Source organism: Syngnathus floridae, chromosome 7 (genome assembly GCF_059516105.1).
Source record: "Syngnathus floridae isolate MCC-2025c chromosome 7, RoL_Sflo_1.0, whole genome shotgun sequence".
NCBI lineage: Eukaryota > Metazoa > Chordata > Actinopteri > Syngnathiformes > Syngnathidae > Syngnathus > Syngnathus floridae.
In genome coordinates, this window is record NC_142419.1 from 18,415,774 (window position 1) to 18,435,134 (window position 19,361).

Here is a 19,361-nt window from a genome sequence, read left to right on the forward strand (position 1 = left end):
AAATGCTGATCCAATAATGTGTCATGATGTCAACAACAATAGACAAACAAGAAGTGTATTGAATGTGCTACATGACACACCTCTGTGCGTGCGCGTTTGCGTGTGCGATGTGTGTGTGTGTGCGCGCGCGTGCGTGCTGTCTCCAGGGTGGTTCAAGTCTGACACAAATAAGTCTCAGAGAGACTTTGAGCCCCAAAGACACAGTTCCTGTCAGTACTGTTTACCAGCCTCACTTGTATTGTTGTTATTGTTCATTCTTGTTGGTTTAGCTCTCATTTGCTATGGAGATTAGCTTATTAATAATGATGATCATTTGTATTGGTAACTATTAACAATGTTTGCGCAGCCGTAGAAAAAGCAAGTTCGCAGTGTAGGCTATGGGGACAAAAGTATTGCATACAACTTATGGTTCATCCGTTCATTGAATAAAATAGAAAAAAATAGTTTTCATGTGCTTAAAAAGAACATTCAAACATACATGAGTTGACAATCATGGAAGCTGCTTGCCATTTGAACATCACACGGTCTTGCGCTAACTTGAGCCCATCAAAGGAAAATGAACTGTGTCAAAGGCTGATGATGGCAGCAACTGGAGTGTTTTGGAAGCTGAGTAAGGAGAACAATAGCTTCTTGCATCATCATCACCCTCAAAATGGAACACAGCAACATGCAAATGATCAAAGAATATTCGCGTGAATCGTCAACATCTCTGGCCTTAATACGGAACCCTGAGGCACGCCATGAGGCTTTTTCAGTACATTCTCATTCACTGTCTTATGTTTGTACTGCATACAGAGCTCATTTTTTGTTCAAATATTATTGTGATTGTTTATTGGCGGCTTTAAACGAGTCATGGAATTCAATTGTATGGAAAATGGACTTCATACAATGATAATAAAACTCCTAATCAAGTTACAACTGTACTTCTCTGCCTTTCCCAGAGTCTTTTTTTGGGCTCAAATATCTGTACTTCTGCTCAAGTACAGAGAGAGCGTACTTTTGCCACCTCTGCTCTAAGAGCGGCGTGCCGAACCGAACTGAGGAGGGCGCGAGCGAGAGCGAGCAAGCTAAGGAGAAACAGATGGACTTCCACCACTGTTATGTCACTTGGGAGGAGACGATCGGGCCGGCCGGCCAGGGCGGCCGTTTGATTCGCGTCCTGACGTGACCTGCTGACATTAAAAAAAATGACAAATCTGCACGGAATATATATTGTTTAGCCCTCAAGCACATCCATGTGACTCCAGCGACACCCCCCCCTCCCAGAAGCCAGGCCGTCAAGTGTGCCAGGATCTTCAAGTGAGTGTCTGGAATGATTACATGACAACATGAAAATCATCCAAACTCTATTTGCCACAAAATAAAAGAATCCGAGTACAAATGACACATTTGTATTACACAACGTTGACCTCGGAACGGCAAACTCGACAACCTGCCCTGGTCTCATGACTGCAAACAATGCCAGGCCTTTTTGCAGCCCGGCGAAAAAATGTAAATGAAAACACACAAGCCGCAGGCCCCTTTTTTTGTATGCTCTTACGACACGCACGGCCCTTCTATTTACGGCAGCCGGCTCGCCCTCGCTCCTATCCCGGCCGTGATTTATACCCAAAGCGGCCACGGCGAGCCTTTGCGGTGAGCTGCGACTGGCACGCCACTTCTGCTATTTCCTCCGGCGAGATAGGAGAGGAGAGGAGAGGAGAGGAGAGGAGAGGAGAGGAGAGGAGAGGAGAGGAGAGGAGAGGAGAGGAGAGGAGAGGAGAGGAGAGGAGAGGAGAGGAGAGGAGAGGAGAGGAGAGGAGAGGAGAGGAGAGGAGTGTGTATGCGCTGGGCGCGGCGGTGGCGGCGGCGGCGGCGGCGGGGAGCGCCCGTCACATCGGAGGACAAATGGGGTGAAAGGCGCACAGGATGTAAACACGGCCGTGCGCCAGGCAACAAGGAAGCAGGAGGAATGCCAACACGGCGTCAACGTGAGGCCAAGGCCACCTCACGCCACAAATCTCAAGAGGGATCTCATGAGAAAATAATACTTGATGATAGTTTGGTTCTTGACGTACAACTTTAGCTGTTGCCCCAGAAATAAACGGCGAGTTGCAATTTCACGAAATTTGGACCCAAAAAAAATCAAGAAATTGTGTTAGGAATTGAAATGTAGACGTAAATAAGTGCTTAGCAATTGAATTGGAGCACATCCGCAAAACATCCCCTTCCTGCTCTTAACTTTAGGGACACCTTGTGACACATGTTTTTGTGGGATTATTTAGCTCCATGAGTGACCACACACAAACACACGCAAGCAAACACACTCACACAGATGCGTATTCATCGGTGGCTCGTGTTGCAACAAGTCACGCGTGTTGCACATCAATGGCCGGCCGGCAGGCCAGGGCAGAAGGTACAAAGTCTCCCCCCCTCCTTCCTTCCCTGCCTCTCTCCCTCCCTCCCTCCCTCCCTTCCGTGAGTGCCATTCATGCTCTTATTCAAAAGCTCTATTAGATGTCATGACACGCTTGTTTACCTTTTTTTTTAGTACGCGGGGAACATATGGGTTACCTGAGCCTAGCTTGAGTCACCTGCTTCCAGTACGCTCGGCAGAGACATTTGAAAACAACACCTACAACAACAACAACATCAGCAGCAGCAGGGGCACGTGCTGGCTGGCTGGCTGGCTGGCTGGCTGGCCGGCCGGCCGGCCGGCTGGACGCCTTCCCGTTCATAAGCAAGCCCGTCGCTCGCTTTGACTCCAAAACATACGCCTCGCTCGGCTTTGTTTGTCGGGCTCTGGGATTTCCCTGGCACAAAATAAAGGCACCGTGATGTCACCCAGTGATGTAACCGTGGCGGGATGAGGATGAAAGTTATGGGGACTTGACTCATATTACTGCCGTACTGAGAATCTAAAAGAGGAGCTGTGTCTCCAATTTGCCAAATTCTTTGCAAAAAAAAAGAGAATCACTTAGGACATGAACAAGGTATGCAATGGAATCTGCTTTGAAAAGGGTCTGCAAATGCCGTTTTCACTCTCATGACTGGAGAAGATGATTTACTACGACTTTGTTCCCGTCCTTGCGCGCTAATATTGAACACATTCACGTGGGGTGAGTGCGAATGTTAGACTCTGGCGGGGACGCTTTTGACTCACTTCAAGTCTAGACTGCGAGCAGAGCCACTTTTTAATTCATTCCATTCACGTGCGGCTTTTTGTCCTCATTTTTATTGTCTTGCTCACCCAAGCCGCCTGCGCGCCCGCCCGCCCGCCCGCCCGCCTCAAAGGATGACACATTTGAATCCGTCTTTTTTTCTTCTGGCAATTCTTTCATGGTTATTTATTATTACACCAGTGGGTGTGTCGCTTCACGCTAGCAAACGTAACGGCGATGCGATTTGAAAGCAGGAGGCTATTTTGGTCAATGTTGGAAGAATGTGAAAACCAAGTGGTGTCGCCATGGCAACCACGTCGTGAGTTGCCCGCTAATACCCGCGCAATTACAGTAGAGATTGACGGACGTGAGCGGGAAGGAAAGTGACAAATGCTCCTGGGTCCCTTTATTAGGACTTCCCATTCAAAATGGAAAGAGCACAAAGTACAAGCACAACAATAAAGTTTTGAAGACAAATACGTTGGAATTTACCCCATCGCCCCGAAACTTGTGTTCCTAGAATCAGATATTCTAAATTTGGACCGGCATGTACAGAAACACAGAGCCGGCCGGCCTCAAAAACACGTGGTCATTGAATTTCTCATGTGTTCTGTTATTGATTCAGAGAGGAACAAGAGGGGATCGCCGGCCGGCCAGGTCGGTCGGTCGGTCGGCCGGCTGGCTGGCTGGCTGGAGGCGGGGAGGGGGCACGCTGGTAATTCAGGGACAGGCCGGGGGCACGGTGCCAGCGAATTAGAGAGGCGGCCCGCGGGAGACGTTTTAATTTGCGCTGCCATGTGCACAGGCATGCGCCTCGGCTCCTCTCATTAGGCCGGCCGGCCGGCCCGCCGCCGTCTTCTGAGAAACGCGGGCGAGCCGAGCCGAGACGCGCTCCGCTCGGCGTATTACGCGCTCATTTATTTACTGACTGCTTTTTCGTATTAGCTTCAGCGAGCGAGCGGTGCTGCTTTTAGGGCCGTTTGTCAGTTGATGAGCAAGAGCGTAGGCAACGACACGCCAGCGCTTTCTGGGAAACGTCGGAAAGGCCTGCGCTGAGGGCAAAGGTGGAATCTGTGCTATTCTGAGCGGGGTCTGGTAACAGGAATTCCAAATGTGTTGTTTTTTTCATCATTTGAGATCATGTATCTGTCATAAAAGCATTCAATCCATTTCAGAATTATTTCGACCGTTCTCTATATTGCAAAGAAGCCATGATCGGGATAAAGGTGCACTTCAATGCTTTGTATCATGCCAGGCGATTCGAAAGGACCATTTGGGCATTTATAAACAAGGCAAACAACTGCATGGAACTGGAAAAGAAGCTCAAAGTGACAACGTAAGCCTTCAGCCAGGCAGCCAGGCAGCCAGGCAGCCAGGCAGCCAGGTAGCCAGGCCGCGTGGCGCACACGGAGGCTCCGAGGCACGGCGTCTGTCGCACGGCCGTAAGCGGGTCACCACGTGTCATCTGTCAACTAATTGGGCCACATTAAGCTCTCTGCCAGCAATGATTATCTCATCATGGCGGGGATGATGGAAAGGACGGCGCGGCTAGATCAGGTCCGGCGGGATGCGCCGACACGTCTCCGCTGACTCGGCCGGGACGGGAGGGAGGGAGGGAGGGAGAAGGCCCGCATCATCGTCTCCGTGGCGACAAACTCAGAATTTTTTTTGTTTGGGGCTTAAAATTCAATTGAGAGAATTTGTATGGGCTTTTGACAACTTCATGCTTGCAATTAATAAGTCGTCGGTATATTGTAACCTGGAGTAGCTGCTTCTCATTAGTGCGCCAAAGGTAATTAGTTTGCACTTAAGAGTCTCACAGGAAGAGAAAAAGCCAGTCCAAAAGGACGCGCTCGCTCGCTTGCTCACTCACATGCTTGCTAAAATGCCTTTTCTTTCTTCATGCATTAAGACAGAAATATGCAAATCCAAATTAGCGCTGATAATAATAATAAGCACTAAAGTTAGCAATATGGCATCGGTTGAAAAACAAAAAGAGATAGGGGGAGATGGGTTTTAATTCAAAAACAAAAAAAACAAATGGGTTAAGGGGGATCCATTGGGGTAGTTCAAGGGAAACGGGAAGAGAAAAGTTACAAATGGCAAGTATTAGCAAAGACAAAAGTGACAATGACGACTCTGTTTGGAAGCCGGTTACAATAAGAGCAACGTATCCCGAAATAGCTTCCGCAACTAAGCAGCTAACGGGCCAGGCTTGGGAAAAGCAGTGGCCAAAAGCGGCCACAACTTCAACTCTTTGGCAACAGTTTGACCAAAACAGTTTGCAGTTGCGGCCGCTTGCGTTGGTTCGTGTGAGAACCTAACGAGCCTCTGCGTCGGCGCTGAGGAGTCAGCGGAGACCACCTGGCCGCCCCCCCCCCCTCCGGGAGCTCCTCCAGCTCCGGCCGTCAATCACGGGCCCGCCTGACACAACACAGCCTGCCGGGCAACCTGCTGCGGGCCCGCCGCGAGCTGTGCGGCCGGCCACCTGCGACCCGTGATTGGAAACAGCTTCAGCAGCTTCAAGGTGGCGAGATGTCTTGCTTTCCACCTACTCGCTCGGGACACCAGATCCCCGTCAAGGCCCGATTCCCACACTAGGCTAGCGGCTCTATCTTTCCTCGCAAGGCTCAGACACGGACCCGCTTTGCCTGCCCATGACCACGACTCCGTTGGAACGTGACGACTATGCTTCTTGAGCCTCACTGCAAGACTGGACCGGGTCAAAGGCGAAAGCCAACAAGCGTCACGTAGACAAAAACAAAGCCAAAAAATTGGCCTCCACAAAACGATAAGTGCCAAACACATTTCGCGCCATCTTATGCGCAATTACTGTACGTCAACGCTCACACACACGTGGGCGGTGTCTCAGGTGTAACACTTAATATTGGCGGCATCCCATGCGAGATGAGACGGCAGGCACAAGAAAACAGGCCTGACCTGTAACGGTGGGACCGCCGCGCTCTGACAAGTCCGGACAAGGCTGGGGCTGCGTAGCACCAACGGGCTCCCAGGGGTGCGCCGCGCCGCGCCGCGCCGTGGGAGCAGGTGGAAGGCCGAAAACACGGCTGCGACTCCCACAGCTCATCACCAGGAGGGGAGGAAGTCAACGTTCTTCACAGTTAGCCACGCCAACATTCTTCATGGAAAGATGACAAGAAAAATCGACAAAGTTTTTGTGCAAGTAATCATTTGGAGTCCAAGCAATCGAGATGAAGAAGGGAACAAAATGCAAATGGTGCCAGCAGATGCACTCTTGAGTAGTCTGCTTCGCTGACTCACCGTCCGTCGTCGCCCGCAATGTAAAAGTCGGCCTCTTGTTTCCACGGCAACCGTCGCTCCAAAGCAACAATCGGCCACTTGCCTCACCGTGTCGGACAAATGTATGGCGCCGTACACATTTGGGATCCATCTCATTAACCGTTGACTTTTATTCGCCATTAAACTATGAGTTGTCGACGGGACAGTCGGGATGTCAATTTGTTCGCTTGTACGTTAGGGTGAGTAACGTGTGTCTTCATTTCTCACTCATTTGATATCTTAATACTATTTCAATTGTATAAATGTACTCAACTACTTTGGCGGACATGCAAAAAAAAATGGCTGCAGTGGAAAGTACGCACGCACGCACGCACACAGTCATCAATCACACCGTGTTAAAAACAAATCAAGTTTTTATGAAAGCCTTTCAGGATTTTATCTGACTTCCTACTCGGGGGGTCAAAGTGGGCTTCCTGCTTCTTAATCAACGCGGGGGGGGGGGGCAACGACGCACGTCCGACGCTGCGGAGAAAGTCGTGACCTTTTGCTCGCATGAATAGCAGGAAACGTCTGTGCGGCCGTGCCAGTCGCCGAGCGAGACCACGGACGGCACAAGTTGCGCAAGGACCCCCGTGCGGCGGCTCTCAGGAGCCCCCTGTTGGGACAGCTGCTCGGGTGGCCCCCCTGATTCATTTTCTCAGTCAACAGCACAAGCTCGCAGTGCAGCCACAGTGACTCACGGGCCCATTTGGACGTTATGTTGAACTCCACCCACCCACCCACGCACGCACATACAAAGAAAGGAGTGAGCGGCCAATCACGTGCCTGGCTCCAAATTAGTCGCTCGCTTAATTATTTGGTCACTTGTTTTTTGGGGTCACACCTGAGAGAGAGAGAGAGAGAGAGCGAGCGAGAGAGCGAGCAGTCCAAATCAACTCGAGCGTGACACCACTCATGTGACACACGTGCGCGGCGCCTTGAAATGGAACGAAAGAAATGTTAATCTCCCGTGGGCGTCGCCACATGACACGAGTGTTGCGCAACTACGACAAGAAGAGAAGCAAAGGACTTTGGCATGAATCACAGCACCAGTGACCTACTTTGACTTGTAAACAGTCCCACTCAAAGTTGACAAGGGAAATGGCCATGGACACGTCATCAAGTGGCGCACTGTTGCACCTGTGTGGACCAGGTTTGCAGGAAGTCCATGGTGTAATTACGTGCTTCTTTCTACTTTTTGATATTTATACTAGATGGGGAAGGGGAGACGAGGGACCCCGTGGACAAACGGCCGTATCCCCCTTCGTGACAATGACCGACGGGGCCCAGAGTTTGGCGTCCGATCTGGCATCTCCGGTTGTGCCTTGACGTTGGCCAGCACTGGTTTAGCCACGCCCACTCATCACACGAGTGACGCTAATGAGAAGCGTGCACACGAGTCGGTGACTCACGCTTTCCATTTGCGTCGACGACGACAGTATGGGTGCGGGAGTGGCTATGGGCTGACTCAGCGCTACGCAAACAACTCAGCTCACCATAAAGCACCTTAAGCTCGGAGTAAGGTCTCTAGGGCGGGCCTCCTGTGAATTGATAGACGCAAAACAATTTCATTCACGCAGAGAGATAATGAGGCGGGCTTAACATTGAGCGGCAGGCGCTATTTGGCTGCTTTGAGACTAACTTCAGCGGTCGACGACAAAACGCATTCGTCAAATGCGCCCAAAACAAAGAGGTTGAAAAACAAGGAAACCGTCCTTCTTATGACACATCCTATCCTACCAAGTCTTCAAATCTGCACGTCGCGCGATATCATCTGGAACATGCATTTTGCGCAAGCGTCGCTAACGGCTCGCCCGGACAAAAGATGTGACGGGCTCATTTCTCGGAGAGTCTCCAAATGACGATGATTACAATTGGCCGTTGCCAAACCGGTCTACTTGGCCTCCGCTTGACCCAGGTTTACAGGAAGCAAGCACATCCGGCCCCACAAAACCATATGTTGGAAATTTGGATTCGCACGAGCGCTACGCCGCAAAAGGCTACCGTGACTCAGCACTTGTGACATTTTCTCAAGATGAAATCGTAAAAGTGGCGCAAAATCCAGCGGGAAAGTGGCCCGCCCGCCAGCCCGCCAGCCCGCCCGCGGCGGTAAATACATCAAAAGGTGACTCAAGGCTTGAGTCATGCAAAACGATGGAACAATTCAAAGCTTTATTACACCTGCCACATCGCGAGCTGGGGAAATTCCGCACATAATGCGAGCGCAATGGGATTGCGTGAGTGCGTGTGTGCGTGCGTGAGTGAAGTCAGCATGCAGGCATGCTTCACGTGGTGCGTGAGGTGAAGGGCTATTAGGGCAAAGGCGAGGACCACGACTGCTGCTGCGGGTTACTCAGTAACCTGCGCACTCGTCTTCACATCACAACCGTACAAAACACAAATTCACTTGCACATGGACACACTCTCGACACACACACGCAAATTCAGACATAGACATGTAGGCCTCCAGGCACATGCGCACACACACTGGCGTACACAGACACACTTCCCTCACACACACACAGCACACAACTCCACATGACACAAAAGCACACGTACACACGTACACACACACACACGCACTGCAGTGCAGCTGCACGGATGAAGCAATCATTTTGTTCTTTTAAAAGACACTTGAGGAGCACAGAGAAAGAGGTGCCGCCAGATGTGCGACCCAAAAACACAGCTCGCTCACTCACAAGTCAACATATCACCTCAATGATGCCTTCAGAATTGGGAGTCCTATTGGACATGAGGTGCTGCTGTTTTGGTTAGCAAACTCTTCAACGTCACGGTTTCTACTCACAACTAGCGTTACTGTTCTTCCATCAGACTGATTTGAGGGAGGAGGCGTTCATTTTCCCAAGTCTGAGTGCACGACACTTAATGAGTAATGATTGACAGGGTGCGGGCATGACTCAGGCGCTTGTTAGCGCTCATGTTCTCGTTCCTGACTGGGGTCCAAACTCCACCAAAATATGTCCGTTTCTCCAAAGAAAGGCGTGCGCATGTCACGGCCGGCTAAACAACGACAATTAGCGTCCGGCGGGGGCTGGCACAAAGCGTTCCCAACAAGTTTCTTCCGGGAGGAGAAGCCGACACAATGCTACGCAAAACACGGCCAGCCTGACAACTCGTTTGCCAAAAGCGCCGTCGTTAGGAAAGAAGTACGCCGTATTCCTGCCGTCTGACTTTGTATCCAAAATTCGAACACTCTGGGTTGTTGTTTTTTTTTAACCATTTCTAATTTTGTTCGCCAAAATATGATCAAATTTATAGAATTGATCAAACTTTAGCAGGGGGGAATGGGGCCAACCCACAAAGAGCAAAAATCCACATCTAAAAAATATGGCTTTCTGAGGGAGGAGAGCTCGGTGCTCCATCTTTGACAGGTCGGCCAGTCAATCATCGCTAGGCAAACGGCGACGTGGCCACCGAAGCGTTGTTTATGGGGCCACCTGGACGTGCATCTGCTCTGGCCAGGGGGTGCAGATGGACGCGCATTCATAGGCGGGCGGGCGGCCGGCCGGCCGATGCATGTGGCCAAATCACGACACACAAAAAAACAACAACAACAACAATCCCAAGAAAGAAAGCGGTTCAATTGTGTCATTTGTGTTTGAAGTCCCAACTTGCCAATGTCCCTCGTCCTAATAGGAGCTTGTTACATAACCACCTCCGCTGAGAGCGGGGGGCTAACCTTTGCTCGATAACAAAAGCAACTTGGACAAATAATTACCATGAAAAGCAAAGGGGGCTGGGCAGGCGGATGGGGGGGGGGGTATTCATAATTGAGATGGTTATGTAAATATGAATCATACTGTATTAGAAGGGGCGTGACAAACATTTTCATTCATGGCACAAAGTCCAACTTTAGCCAACAAGACCACAAAGGAACACAGTCAGGTGTGCTACATGAAGCAATATTAAATACAAGTATGGGGAAATTTCCATTTAAGTGAATGGAAGGGGAAAAAAAAAGAATGCAATAAGATTTTGCTTTTGATTAGAATAGTTTTGGCAGTCTCGTTACGTGACTGTGTCCGCATCCCTGGTGACTTCTTCTGCAGTCAAGAAATGAAGAGACTAAAAAATATGTTCTATGGTCTCCATATGGTGGGTGGCTTTTCCTCTTTTAGAGGACATCATCATCCAAGATAAAAACAGGGGCCTGGATGAGAGCGAGCGAGCGAGCGAGCGCGCGCGTCTATTTAAAAGGACGGGGAGGAGATGCCGAGGCATTCCACGTCTTAGCGGAAGTGTCCGGGACCAGAAGGCAGCGTCCAATGAACTGGAGTGACCCCAGCAGGGCTCGCTGCCATCAGGCCTGATGTCATGACACAACGTTGCACGCACACTGCGAACTCACTCTGGGAGTGTGTCTGTGTGTGTGTGTGTGTCACCGATACGCTATCAGACGCAGCCGTGTCAGCACGGCGGTGCAAACTCCTCGCCGAGCTGCAAAATGCCACACAAACGTTGTGAGCGTTTGGAGCACACGCGATAGCGGACAACTCATTAGGTACGGTTCCATTTTGGAAGCCTAATTTTGGAATCAGTTCTACAAATATACGAGTTGGCCATAATGACGTCCGCACAAGAAACTTGCAATGATATTTTCATTTATTCTGACGTCACGAGATGAGTACGAGTTCACTTTGGTCGCATAGAGGTGAGTTTGCTGTTGTGCCAAATGTCCAATCTATGTCTCTGCTCAATAAAGTTTTAGGGAAAGAAAAGAAGGAAAGCTATGGGGAATTGTTGACGAATGACCCTGAAACGTTTTTCATTGGGCATAAACATCTGCTTTATATCATAGAAAAAGAGCTCTTTGCGGCATATTAACGCAGTAACAATATTGGTGAGCTTCCACAGACAAGACGTGGGAGCTGACTCACAGGCCACAGGACCCCGCCCGCCTAACGCGGGCCGGCCACACGTGTGCACGTCTGTGTTATGATTACACATGACCACGCTCTGGAAATAACCTGCAACGGGAGCGGACCGACCGACGGCCGGACGGACGGACGTCTCTCACGAGAGCAGGGCCCGGACCTGCTGGGGGGATCTGGGAAGGAGGTGCTCGGGGTCCTTGTAGGCGTTGGCCGGGCTGCCGAGCGCCGCGTGCACGTCCCCGTAGGCCCGGCACACCAGCTCGGTGGACTGCGAGAAGATCTGGTCCCTGTGAAAGGTTGTGATGTCATTTGTCAAGAAAGAGACTTCATGTACAAAACAATTTGCCGGCCGGACAGGGGTCTTTCCAAAATCCACCATTTGAAATTGTCCAGCCATTTGCAACCTCAATACGTAAGACATCTCGCTCAAGAGAAGAGAAAGCACAAAACAACAAAAAGAACATTTGCGGTCTTTGTGCTTTTTTTTCTTTTGTTTTTTTTTGCTCGTCAGCTCGGACGCGCGCGCGCGCACGCCATCGAGACGATTTCAGAGAACCGCCGAAATGGACCGGAAGCTAATTAATGGCGTCCTGCCCATTAGACCCGCGGCGTCCATTAATAGAGAACATTAACCTAAGGTACAGAGTGCACCTCAAGCCGGCCGGCCGCACTTCCCAGTAAGCGCGACTCACAGCACGCCGGCGGCTAAAAGCTCACGTGCGCGCTGGGCTCGCTCGCTCGCTCGCTCCCTCCCTCCGCCCCTCCGCGTCAGCCGGGCAAACACCAAACAAATGAAAAGTCGCCACGGCGGCAGCGTTGAGTGGAGTGTTTTGTTGGGAGCGTGCCATGTGAGGGTCCAATCACACTCACTTGATGGCGGCGCTCAGCAGGAAGTTGAGCTGAGGCATCACCAGGCTGTCGGGAGACGACAGGTAGCGGTCGAACTGGACCTGTCGTACCGCAAACATGAGCGACGCTTAGAGACAATTCGCATCCTTGGCGCCAAACAAAAAAAGGTTCGAGTCTGTCCTTTGGCCATTTGCCGCACCAAATGCACTCACCATAGCCGCTTTCACCGAGGAGACGTCCATGCCGGGCAGGAGGGACATAGGACCCTGACAACCACAAGAACATTTCATTTGCTCAAATGTTAAAAGATTTAGGCCTCTTGGCCGACAGTCAAATGACTGGCTTATCATATCGCGGGTGTCAGACAGCCATTTTGCAACCTGGAATGAAGCACGACAACGTACAGACAAGCCTTTTTTCTCACTCCGGGCCAACATTTTACATAGTGTTCAAATCATTTGAATCAAAGGTCAAATGAAAGATAATCAATTCAATAGAAAACTCATAGGATCAAAAAAAAAAACGAGTTCACCATAAGTGATGATAAACAAACGCCGTAGCAAGTCGACTGCCTCGGGAGGAACAATATAAGCGACGGCCGTCCGCCTTCTCGTCCCGTACGAGAGAAAATGACAGGGCGGAAACATTTTGCAGATAGCAAAAGACAACCTTGAAGGCCAAGAATAGTCGCCGTGCCATGCCGTGCAGACACACGCACACACAAAAACTTGCTCTCCTCAAACACACGCGCAAGTATTTCGGGCAAGGCCACCCGGGAAGACGGTGACGCTTGGCCGGGGCGCGGCGAGGCGCTTCTGTCCCGGCGTGACCCGACCAGCCCGCGCCGTCACGACACGCACCGCAGCTATGGCTACCGTCGTGGCTGTCACTCAGCGGCGGGCCCAGACCGTCGCACGCTCCGCTTGGGTTCATAGCGTAAGAAATAAAAGCATACAATACGACTGGGGCGCTATGGTAACCGTGGTGACGGCGGCGGCGTAAACAACGACACTTGGCACGGAACTGCTTGCAGACCCGTTGAGTCGGAAGGAAAAAAAAGGTTCTGTGAGGTGTCATCGTAAATCCGACCGGCCTAAGCTACCAAATGAAAATATGTTTTGTGAGACCTGCTCGGCGTTGTGCTGCTGCACACAGTTGTAGATGTAGCTAAGGCCCGTCCTGGTCAGCACGTAGGAAGCCTGCTCGTTGATCAGCGTGTCAAGGTGAGCCTCGATCTGCCCAAACAGAATAAGCGGCAGAGGCCGGTGAGTGCTTTAAGCGGGGGGGGGGGCTGCCATTGTGAGCAAACGCTACTCGAGCCTAATGGAGCGTCTCCACCGCAGCGCAGCGCAGCACGGTTGTACGACACACAAAGGATGTGTTCAAATTAGACGAGTGATAGACAGACGACAAACTTAATGTTCGCACCTCAGAGAGGGAACGAGAGCTTATCACATGGTAAGAAATGTTCATGGATGTTGGTTTTTTTGTTTCAAACCAGAGTCTCATCGCTTGGATGTCCACCACAAATTGTCCTTGGTGGTAACTCGCGGCTTTTTTTGGTTTTGTTTTGAGACAATGTATCAACATTGCAAGTATACTAGCATTGGCGCCGTTGCTCGCGCCCGTCCGTCTCTGCCGAGGAGGAGGGGTGCGTGGAACTGCTCACCCGTCCCCTCAGACAAGGAGGAGGAAAATAAAATTGGAAAAAAAAAAACCTTTGAAAGGGGCGGCTGGACGTTGTTTACTCTGGAGTCCGAGTCTGTCCAAGGAACAGCGATGGACACTTTATTATTGAAACCTGGAATGGGCTGGTGCCTACCTGGAACTCCAGCATCTCCAGCCTCTTATCTGTGAACTCAAAGAGCGCCAGCGTGGTCTTCATCACATACAGCGAGTTAACCATGTAGGTGGCCATGTCGGTCGTGCCCAGGTTACTGGCAGACACCGTGCACAGCTGCAGGAGGGGGTCCAGAATGCACGAGAGCACCTGACAAAAGGGGAACCTCGTTCAAAGGACACAACGAGACGGGCCGAAAAGACTCAATTGATTACCTGGGCAAAGTCGGCCTGGCGAGCACCCACGGGGACCACGGAGGAGTCGTGAGAGGCCAGAACCTCCCTGAGGAGGGCCAACGTCTGGGTGAGGGAAGCGGTGGGGCCCAGGTCAGGAGGCGGGAGCTCCACCTACAAAAAAAAAAAAAATTGGCTGAAATTTCAGAATGGCACGAAAACGCCTTTGTAAACATACTCCCGCCCACACAACATGATTCTCGCCCGCCGCCATTTTAAAGAAGCTGCAAATGCGTGTCCCAAAACTTGTGTCATCACCATCTCAGTATGTCCTCCACAGGTAATCTGTGAGTCAGTTGCGCTGCTAATGAAAAGGACGGTGATTAAATCTTCTGGTAGACACGGAAAAAAGGATCCGGGCAATCTTTTGTGCACCTAATGGTGCTCATTACCAGAAGAGCGCGTTCCTGGCATTAGCTGCAATCGACACTGAAGCCCGGGGAGGCCTTCAATCGGATTAGCGGCGGGCCCGGCGGATATCGATCGGGAGCCAGCTGGAGCCCACCGCTACGTGCTACCGTACATTTGGACGGCAATTTAAGCAAAAGAAGAAGTGGCCCGACCCGTGTTTTTTCTTCCGATAGTCGGTAAGGGCCACTTGGATGAATGCGGCGGGGGGATAAATGCTTTCCACAGCTCCAGATCTAAATTGTCGGGCCAATGGATGAAAATGAAGAAAGGTGACAGCAGCTTGATGTTTTCATAATCATCGCTGACGTCTTCAATGACGCTTACGTACGTACGCATTTTGGAAACAATGTGTCGAGTCTGGCGTACGCATTTTACGCGGCAATTGTCTTCAGCCACCAAATTTGCCTCAGGAGGACCACGTCTGGTCGTACCGGCGTGCATACCTTGTCCATGAGTCTGCTGGCATGAAGGCTGAGGCTGTTGAAGAACATCTTTTTGCTGAGCATGTGCATCTCCTCCACGGTCATGAGCAAGGAGGCCGCACTGGTCCCCACGATGGCGCTAATGGTGTGGTGGTAGAACTTGAGCAGGTTGGACAGCTTGTAGAGCAGCACCGCGCCTGGCTCGGCCACGATCACCTGCTCTATGCGCACCTGGGGAGTGGTTTGCGAGACGTCAGAGCCAAAAGAGCGGCGACGAGAGCTATTTGTTGAACCGCCGCTCACTTTCAGAGGACGACACACTCCTTCTGTGATGTGTCCAACCACCTCCTGCATGTTGTCCTCCACGCCTGGACCGACACAAGGGGGGGGGGGGGAAGAAATTCAAACGCCCACCTTGATTTAGCTTTGGACAAAAGGTGCAGTTGCTATCCATACCCTGCAGGGTGACTTGCTTGAGCAGCGCTTCCAGGTGCTCCCTCTCCGAGGCGCTGGCCTGGTGCAGCCAGGCCAGCATGTCGCCGATGTACCTGCCGGAACGGACGAGGTGAAGCGGAGCCCTCCCCCCCTACCTCCCTCCCTCCCGGCCAGCTAATTTTAACCCGGCGGGAGGGAGCACGCAATCATGCGCCATCATGTTTCATTTCCCCTCCAGAGACAACGGCGCTCGCTCCTTTGGCGCTTTATGTAATACTTGCAAAGACAACAAGGTTTAGGTACAACCAGTGTGTGTGTGCATGCATAAGAGGAGGGGGGTGGGGGTGTGCTGAGAAACAACTCAATGTTCTGAGAATCGCTGATGCCACCGACTAACGACTAAGTGAAGGCTATTCTGCGGACCATTCTGAGAAAATCTCCCGGGAGGACTGGGCTAATCAGGACACGCGCTGGTCAAATATCCGCTCGGTAAGAGTCGTTGGCGGCCGAGCAAGCCAAAGGGTCATCTTATCAATTTGACGGCTACTCTTGAGGACCAAGACGCCTTCCCGATCAGACAATAAAGCACAACTAAATGCTGTATGTCCGTTTCAACATTCTGTTTGGACTGAATTGAACGTGATCCAATTGGATAATTATCCACTGTCGTGAGCGGATGTGCAGGCGCTGTTTACAAAATGGCGGTCGGCGTTGGATCGCTAGCTTAGCCGCTTTTCAACCGCTCTATTTTCCAATTGAAAATGTACGTGGTGCAAAAACAGTCATTTTCCATTTTGGCTTCTACATCTTTACAAGGAAAGAGGCTCGCAGCTGCAAAATCATTTGAACGCCCTTGGCTGCCGTTATTCGGGTAAGAGTAGATGTATTACGCTTGTTGTGCTTTGGCCAAGTCAGCTACAAGTTTTAATTCAAGCAACATCTGCCTCTTCTCAGCCGTCACACGCTTGCTTAGAAATTCGGGCAAATAACTGACCAAATTATTCAAATAAAAAAACACAAGATGCGTTCGTTCATTGGCGCCATCTTTTGGCGGAGTGAAAAAGAAAGAAAGAAAGAAAGAAAGAAAGAAAATGGACAACCTACACGGATGTTGGGGTTGTCTTTGCAATGTTACCTCATGGGGTCATGGGAGTGCATTTCAATGGGACGGGGAGTTCCGCCCGGGCCCCCGCGCGTCAAGGCGTCAATGAAGCCGCGTACCACCGCGTTCCTGCGTGCCGTCCCAAACTCATCTAGGGCGTACCTGCGGGCGAAAGAGACGCAGAGGCCGTGTGGGAACTCGGCGGCCGTGTTTTGGTGCCGTGGAGGTCGTTTGCGAAACAAATCGGGCGCCCGGCCTGCAGCCTTTCCACAAGGAAGGTGAAGGCTTTGTGAGACTAAACAGCAGATATAGAGTCAAGATTCCAGGAAAAACCCGGCCGGCTGCGAGCGTGACCTTGACTGGAGGAAGGCGGGGGGGGGGGGGGGGGGATGTTGGCCATTGGGAACAAAAAAACTGTAGGATGAACATGTGACATTTGGCTCACTGTCATCTTGACGAGAGTAAGAAGACACTAATGGACACCAGTAACCTTGTGGAAAGACAGCAAGCAGTATTGCAGCAAGTAGAAAGGACGTCACTGCCCTGCAAATAACAACCAATTAAGCCTTGGCCATGAAAATCATTTGGAATCGAGAACCCGCACGCGTGTCCTGCGTATTCGGCAAAGGGATTGGGATTAGGACGGCACGCCCCCAAAAAAAGACAACATTCCGAAAGGTGTTTGTGTAAAACCGCTTTGAAGTTTACGCCTTGCAGCAGCTCCCATTCAAAAGTCCTATGAATTCCAACAAGTGGGTAAAAGAACCACAGGATGGAAAAGGCAGTCGACATGAGGCGCAGCACTCCCCCCTAGTGCTGCTTTTAGACGCAGCGGCCGGACAAAGTCAATGCGGTGCTGTGCGCGCGCGCGCGTGCGTTACTTGTAAAGGACGGGCCGATCCTGGAGAGCCTCCATGGCTTGCGTCAAGATGGGGCTGATATCGCACGTCTCCTGGCTTAATCCTCTGCACTCGTCTGGGGACAAAATACAGAAAGCAGTCAAAGTGGTATTCGTGCCGTAGTGATGAGCCCAGATGTTTGGATGAACAGCATATGCATCTGTCTTATAGTTCCTTCAAGAGGCCATTTAAAAACTGCGACTGTATGTTTTCATCAAGCACAATAGCATCGTCTGGTGATGTTTGTGACATTTGCCACCTGTTGGCACAATGCAAGTGGATGATGCAGCCTGTAGCTTACCGTTGGAATAGCGACGGGCTGCTATTAAGTATTCATTGGCTGTGTGTGTGTGCGAGCTTACTTTGAGCCCAGCGGTAGAGTTGCTCGTACGCCTCCTCCTGCAACACGGCCATCTGCTCCATGATCTCCAGCCTACACCGCATTTAGGTTACATTCGCACCGAGAGTAGCGGTGCTTGGAGGAGGGGGGGGGGAGATGAAAAATACATACCCCGCAGTCTGCTGGTTGGTCCGCAACAGTATTTTAACGTCCTCGTGGATTTGCTTCACTCGACTCAGGGCTTTGAAGAAGTCCTACAAAAGAAGAAGGAAACAAGAAAAAACTCAAACATAAAAGGAAAAGAAAAACAGTGTTTCCCGATAGAACATTTGAATATTTTTTCCCAAATGTGAACAAAAAAAATTCTGTCGCGGGCGGCATCAAGGTGTCAGTGTCTCGGCCCGTCTCGGCAAACTTGCATATTAATAAACACAGCCCACTCAGGTTTCCGAAACATCCCGTCGTCAGGCCTGAGCTGACTTTGCAAGGGTGCGAGAAAGCTCACATTTGATCAATCCCACGTGGAGAAATGAACGTACCTCCGTCACGGGCGCATCTCTGGCTCGTCGCAGGGTGCTCATCTCCTCGCTGGACAGCTGGAACTTGGCGAGGAAGGCCTGAGCCACCTGGGCCCTCACCTCAAGACGATGGCTAAACGACAAGTCGCAGCAAAATGAAAAGCTTTCATCCAAGCCACACCACCCGAAAATGGGGCGATTCAATGGGTGCAGTAGTGCCAGCCATCCAGCAGGTGGCGGTCTCACACCAGGAGAAAAAAAGAAAGGACCCATACGCAACGGAGGGAAGGCTGAATGAGGCTGTGTTTGGACAGCAGCAACATTGCTATCATTGCTGTCTGTATGAGGTGATAGTTTCCACGGTAACAAGCCCAATCACACTGGCAACTTGGGTCGGGACAACAATCCCTCCCTCTGTCCACTTCCAACCGGCTTGGATCAGGAAATCACTGGGTGGCTGCTGACTTCAAATTCATTCCGTGAGCCTGCTGTCTGTCTGACCTTCCATTTCTTCATTTCCAATAAAGTGTTCAAATAGGAAATCGTGGAAATGGGGGCCAGGGGTTGAACTTGAGAACTTTGAAATACCTCTGAGCCCCACATAGGATCGAGAAATGTGTGTGAGCACAATATACGTGTGCATAAAATGCTAATTCGGGTACAAACGGTTGGGCACGACATAGCATTTTTCTTTTCTTTTTTTTTTGTCCGACTGCTGAAGCGTTCCGAGGGTCTGATGTAGGAGAAGCAGCTTGCCGCAGTCATCATTTTTCTTCATGAGTCACAATGACGGGTTGAACAAGTTTCTCATTACAACCAATGAAACCAAATGTTGACAAGGAGTCAGTGACCTCTTTGAATTCAACATGCACACTGCAAACAGTAGTAGAGGTTTACCAAAAAAATGGGGGCGCTTTGATCATATTCTTCTACTATGAGGTATGAATACAATATGCGGTGCCAACTTGTTCATTAAT

General features: G+C 50.8%; 1 protein-coding gene across 4 annotated transcripts in view; it reads right to left on the reverse strand.

Annotated features, from left to right (window-relative positions):
* Nucleotides 1–403: 403 nt before the first annotated feature.
* The window catches only part of cog6 (component of oligomeric golgi complex 6), a 50,532-nt gene continuing 31,574 nt past the window's right edge, over nt 404–19,361 (reverse strand). For 3 of the 4 annotated variants that reach the window (XM_088379994.1, XM_088379995.1, XM_088379992.1), the window contains 14 exons: nt 18,406–18,517; nt 18,038–18,120; nt 17,889–17,959; nt 17,509–17,602; nt 16,661–16,789; nt 15,547–15,638; nt 15,394–15,458; nt 15,112–15,321; nt 14,240–14,371; nt 14,007–14,174; nt 13,312–13,419; nt 12,397–12,450; nt 12,206–12,285; nt 404–11,622 (listed from right to left, as the gene is read on the reverse strand). In XM_088379994.1, the coding sequence (XP_088236120.1) occupies nt 11,475–11,622; nt 12,206–12,285; nt 12,397–12,450; nt 13,312–13,419; nt 14,007–14,174; nt 14,240–14,371; nt 15,112–15,321; nt 15,394–15,458; nt 15,547–15,638; nt 16,661–16,789; nt 17,509–17,602; nt 17,889–17,959; nt 18,038–18,120; nt 18,406–18,517 (1,546 nt within the window). In that variant the 3' untranslated portion in view covers nt 404–11,474. The remainder of the gene's footprint in view (nt 11,623–12,205; nt 12,286–12,396; nt 12,451–13,311; nt 13,420–14,006; nt 14,175–14,239; nt 14,372–15,111; nt 15,322–15,393; nt 15,459–15,546; nt 15,639–16,660; nt 16,790–17,508; nt 17,603–17,888; nt 17,960–18,037; nt 18,121–18,405; nt 18,518–19,361) is intronic. The other variant, XM_088379993.1, reaches the window with a different exon arrangement.